This window comes from Mus pahari, chromosome 23 (genome assembly GCF_900095145.1).
Source record: "Mus pahari chromosome 23, PAHARI_EIJ_v1.1, whole genome shotgun sequence".
Lineage (NCBI taxonomy): Eukaryota > Metazoa > Chordata > Mammalia > Rodentia > Muridae > Mus > Mus pahari.
Genome location: NC_034612.1, coordinates 12,089,978 through 12,094,759, shown reverse-complemented (window position 1 = coordinate 12,094,759; position 4,782 = coordinate 12,089,978). Strand labels below are relative to the sequence as shown.

Below are 4,782 nucleotides of genomic sequence, written 5' to 3'. Positions count from 1 at the left end.
CAGCTCCTGCTTCCTGACCTGCTTGAGTTCCAGTCCTGACTTCCTTTATTGATGAACAGCAGTGTGGAAAGTGTAAGCTGAATAACCCTTTCCTCCCCAACTGCTTCTTGGTCATGTTTGTGCAGGTATAGAAACCCTAAGACACACACACACACACACACACACACACACACATATATATATATGCCATCATGGCCAGGTTTTTTTTTAGGTGGGTTTTCTGGGAATGAAACTCATGTCCCACCACCTTTGTTAACCAAAGGCTTCAGAGTAGAAGGGAAATAAATGGCTAATGCTTATTCTGGTCAGGCCTGGTGCCCATCTGCCTAGTGAAGGCTCTGGCCAGTCCTGAAGGAGAGGCACTTGGCTACCTTTACTGAATTCCATAATTTCTCACACCTACCTGGCTCCTGGGCCTCTTCACATGAACAGCTTCTGGAACACTTGCCCAGAGAAAGAATCCAAACCACGCGGTGCCGTGTGCCAGCCCATTCCGAACCTGGCTGACAGTTGTCTCTGCGGCTCAGAACCAGGAAGGACACCCAGCATACCAGCAGATGCCATGCCTAGCCATGCCACGCCCCTCCTCCAAGGATTCCCTCTGACTGTGCCCTGCCCCCTCCTCCTCTGTTGACATCATGACCCCACTTCTTCTTGTGTGCATATGGAGGACAGAGCGCATTGGACTTTTTCCTTAACTCTCCTGCCACTTTCCGGGAGTTCTGTCATATCCAGCCCGGTCTCGCCACAGGAGAGCTGCGGTTACTGATGTGCACACCACAGCTGACTTTGTATGGGTTGTCGGGACTCGAACTCAGGGCCGCACACTTGCGCAGCAAGCCCCTCAGCCACAGAGCCAGCCCCCAGCCCCTCAGGAGACAAGTCTCCCTCTAGTACCAGGCTTCAGCCTTTTCTTGAGGCCCATGGGGAGGGACTTAGCGACTCTTTGGCCTGACATCGCTCCTGCCAGGACTTGGCTGTGTTCTTGCTTTGCTGCATGGTTCTTTTGAGCCTAAGCCTTGCTCAGTAGCCCAAGCTGATCTGCAATTCACAGCCATCCTCCTGCCTCGGCTTGGTGGATGCTGAGATTTCCGGTATGAGTCATTAGAAAACTTCTCTGCTCAAACGAGGATTCAGGTTTTTAAGTTTTTTGGTTATTCCCCCCCCCCACACACACACACACCCACACCCAGTTTCATCCCTACCTAGGAACGGGGTCACAGGTCCGTGTTCTCTGATATATTAAGATCTGTAACTGTCAGCATATAAAAATCAAAGTGTTCTACACAACCCCCCCAAACTTTTGTTTCTCTGGAGCACATCAAATAAGGTGGCAGTCGATTTCTGTAGGCCACAGTGGACGGTGAGTGTGTCGCTGCTGCCCCCTGGTGGTTATCTTTGGTATGGCAGGAATGATTTTGTGGTCCAGGCTGCTCCAGGAGAGAGCATATCCCTAGTCCCTGTGGGATGCGGATGCAGATGGATGAGGAGCCCTGAGTGACCTATGACTGGAGTGGAAATATCCACCCTTGACCCTTGAGGGCTTGGTGTAAGGTGGACTTGTCCTCTGTTGGCCTCAGTTTCCCCATCCATACTGTGATGTTGGGACCAGCGCAGGAACCCCAGGCTCCTTGTTTTGTTTGCTTTAGCACACTGTAATTTGGAGCTTGGAGCCCAAGTGTCTGTTGGGGGAATTCTCCACCCCAAACCGCAGATGTCCAGGCCCTAACCAGCAGCTAGCCATCTGTGTGTGAGCCACCTTTCCCCACTAGTGAATTCACTATCAGTGGCTGACCTGTCACCTCTCAGCAAGATTGTCCCCTCACTGGAGTGGCCACCCGTGCTGGAGTCTTCCATTATTTCCACTTGAAATGGCACCCAAGGGTGGGAAGGGCTATGTGAAGGAGCTTGGACAAGCTGCACTGGGAACTGGCCCCGCTCCAGTCCTAGAACTTGGTGTGAGCCTGGTTATCTGAGGGGGTGACTCAGATTCTTGGGAGAGTTTGAGGACCCTAGACTGAGCTGCCCGGTCTAGTGCAGTAGCCACTAGTTGTCCAAATACATTCTTCACCCCATAATACAAGAGAAACCCTGGCTGCCCTGTATCTGGAGCCACGTTGCAAATTCACATTGCCCACGTGTGGTCATGACATGGCGTGGTTAGTGTACACAGGATGTGAAAGATTATGTTGACTTCTCTTTCTAGGTGGTTCTGAACCCGTGTGGGTCATGACCCCTTTGGGGGGTTGAATAATTCTTTCACATTGGTCGCCTGAGACCATCGGAACACACAGATGTTTACATTACAATTCACACAGTAGCGAAGTTACAGTTTTGAAGTAGCTACAGAAATAATTTTATGTTTGGGAGGGGGGAGTCACCATGACATGAGGAACTGTATTAAAGGGTCGTGGAATCAGGAAGGTTGAGAGCTGCTGCACTGGATAGTTCTAGATGATTCTCAGAGGATGAAGAACAACGCCTGAGGAGAAGGCGGGGGCGGGGCCTGAGGAGAAGGCGGGGGGGGGGGGGCGGGGGGAGGCGGCTCCTTGATGGGTCACCCGACTTGGAGTAGAGTTGGATGCGCTGGATGAGGGCAGCTCCCACCTTGTCCTCACTGGTTTCCTTCTGTCTGAGCAGGATGACATCATCAACTTGCGGTCACAGCAGCAGACCTTCCACGAGGGCACCCGGAACATCCTGAAACAGATGGAGGTGAGCTGAGAGGGGGAGGGGGGAGGAAGGGGAAGGGACGGAGAGCATCCTGCACGTGTCTGTCATCTGTCAGGTGGCCTGTCCTGACACCACCTCAGAACCCTTGTCTCTAAGCTCTGTTTATTGTACAGGTTTTGAGCAGAGAGGTTCAAGGTTCCAATTCCATCCTGATGCATCTCTGCCTCAGTTTCTCCTTTTGTCTCCCCCTTGGCTCAGTTCCACTGTTTTTCACCAGTAAAAAACCAACAAGTCTGTCTTCTAGTCTTTCTCCTCTCTCCCTTTCTCTCTGTGCTGGGAATCAAACCCAGGGCCTCCAGTACATTAGTTCTGCACTCCGCCACTGAGCCACAGCCTACACCCTGCATGCAGATGCGTCCTGGCCTAGGCACTAGTCAGTAGATGCCACGCTATGTCCTCTGGCCCCACCACCTTCAGGAGAAGGTGTTATACTCTTTTCATTTTTTCACGGAGCAAACCGAGGCTGGCAGAGGTAAACACAGCGAGATCAACCCTAGGGAGCCGAGTCGTGATTTTTTTTTTTTTTTTATGCAGCCCTGGTGTCTGGAATTCACTATGTAGCCCAGGCTTGCCTCAAACTCACAGCAATCCTCCTTCTTTTGGCTCCCCAGTATTGGGTTTGAAGGTTTATTCCTGTTCCCCCCCACACACACACACACAGACACCCCGGGAGCCCGAGCAAGCTAGAAGCGTATTTTTTGTTAAATAAGCTGAAAATTGGCACTTCCAGGACTGGGGGAAGGAGTGTCTTTGTGATGTCATCTACCACTCAGGCTCTTCTTGGTGTGTGGTTTCCATGTCAAGGATGCCTGGTGGTACCACGGATCCCACCATCATATATACACTTCCGGCAGGAAGAAGGTTGGGGAGTGTGGAGAAGGCCACACTGGCTGAGGCCGGAAGCCCCGGTTGCTTCTCGGGACACTTGGATAATGACTCTTTATGGGGTTTGTAGCTCGTCACACTGCCACCCCAGGGCAAACAGGTTCTCTCGTGACAGTATCAGGACACTTTATGGGGTTTGTAGCTCGTCACACTGCCACCCCAGGGCAAACAGGTTCTCTCGTGACAGTATCAGGACATCGAACAGCCAATGCTGGGCAAGATGTCAATCCCGCCCCTGACTGGCTGGGTGTGGCGTACACATCTCTGATTCGCATTCTTAGGAGGCTGAGGCAGGAGGATCTGGAGTTCAGGGGTAGCCTGGGCTTCTCCTGTTCAGACTCATAGCTCCTTCCCCTGAGCGCTTTTTATTTGTCCCCTGGGGCTCATTTCCATCCTGCATCCTGACCAGGCTGGTGGCGCTGCTATTCGTGGCTCTACCACGGAGGAACTGCAAAGCCCAGGAAGAGCCCAGGAAACTCAGAGCCAAGGGGACCGGGAAGCAGGCTGGTGTGATTCAGGCTGCTCTCCGCAGGTGGCCTCCAGCCTGGACCCACAAGCTCTACTTGGGGGCCACCTAGAACGCCAGACTCTTCCCTGAGCTTGGGACCAACAGTATTCATCAGGGTCTCCTCAGCCTGGCTCTGTCTTTACTGTTTCCTGTCTTCACCCGATAGTGGTGGTGGTAGCTAGGGCAGCATTGTGCCTGCGCGCATGCGTGTGCGCATNCCTGCGTCTCCCCTTCAAAATACAAATACCCCAAGGAGGAGACTCCATCCAAGGAGCTATGGGCTCTCAGATGTGTCCCACCCTGCTAAGGGCTGTCCTCACCTGCCTGCTCAGAACCCTCTCCAACCCCTGGCTCTTCACCATCTCTCTCCCCAGGAGTCCCGGATCGGCGCTCTGAGGGATCACTTAGTTTTGAGACACGGTCTCCTGTACCCCAGGCTGGTCCCAAACTCACTACGTAGACAAGGATGACCCTGGGCTCCCGTCCCTCCTCGCCCCCATCCCTGGAGTGCAAGATTTACAGGCGTGCACACCACTCCTGGTTCGCGCAAGCGCTCCACCCAAGGAACCCTGTCCTTAGCCGTCCGGTTCTTCCTTCCTTCCTTCCTTCCTTCCTTCCTTCCTTCCTTCCTTCCTTCCTTCCTTCCTTCCTTCCTT

General features: G+C 53.1%; 1 protein-coding gene across 3 annotated transcripts in view; it reads left to right on the top strand.

Moving 5' to 3' along the window:
* Positions 1 to 4,782, top strand: part of Ccdc63 (coiled-coil domain containing 63) — a 30,644-nt gene that overhangs the window by 21,388 nt on the left and 4,474 nt on the right. For all 3 annotated transcript variants that reach the window (XM_021187011.1, XM_021187012.1, XM_021187013.1), the window contains one exon: positions 2,641 to 2,715. In XM_021187011.1, the coding sequence (XP_021042670.1) occupies positions 2,641 to 2,715 (75 nt within the window). The remainder of the gene's footprint in view (positions 1 to 2,640; positions 2,716 to 4,782) is intronic.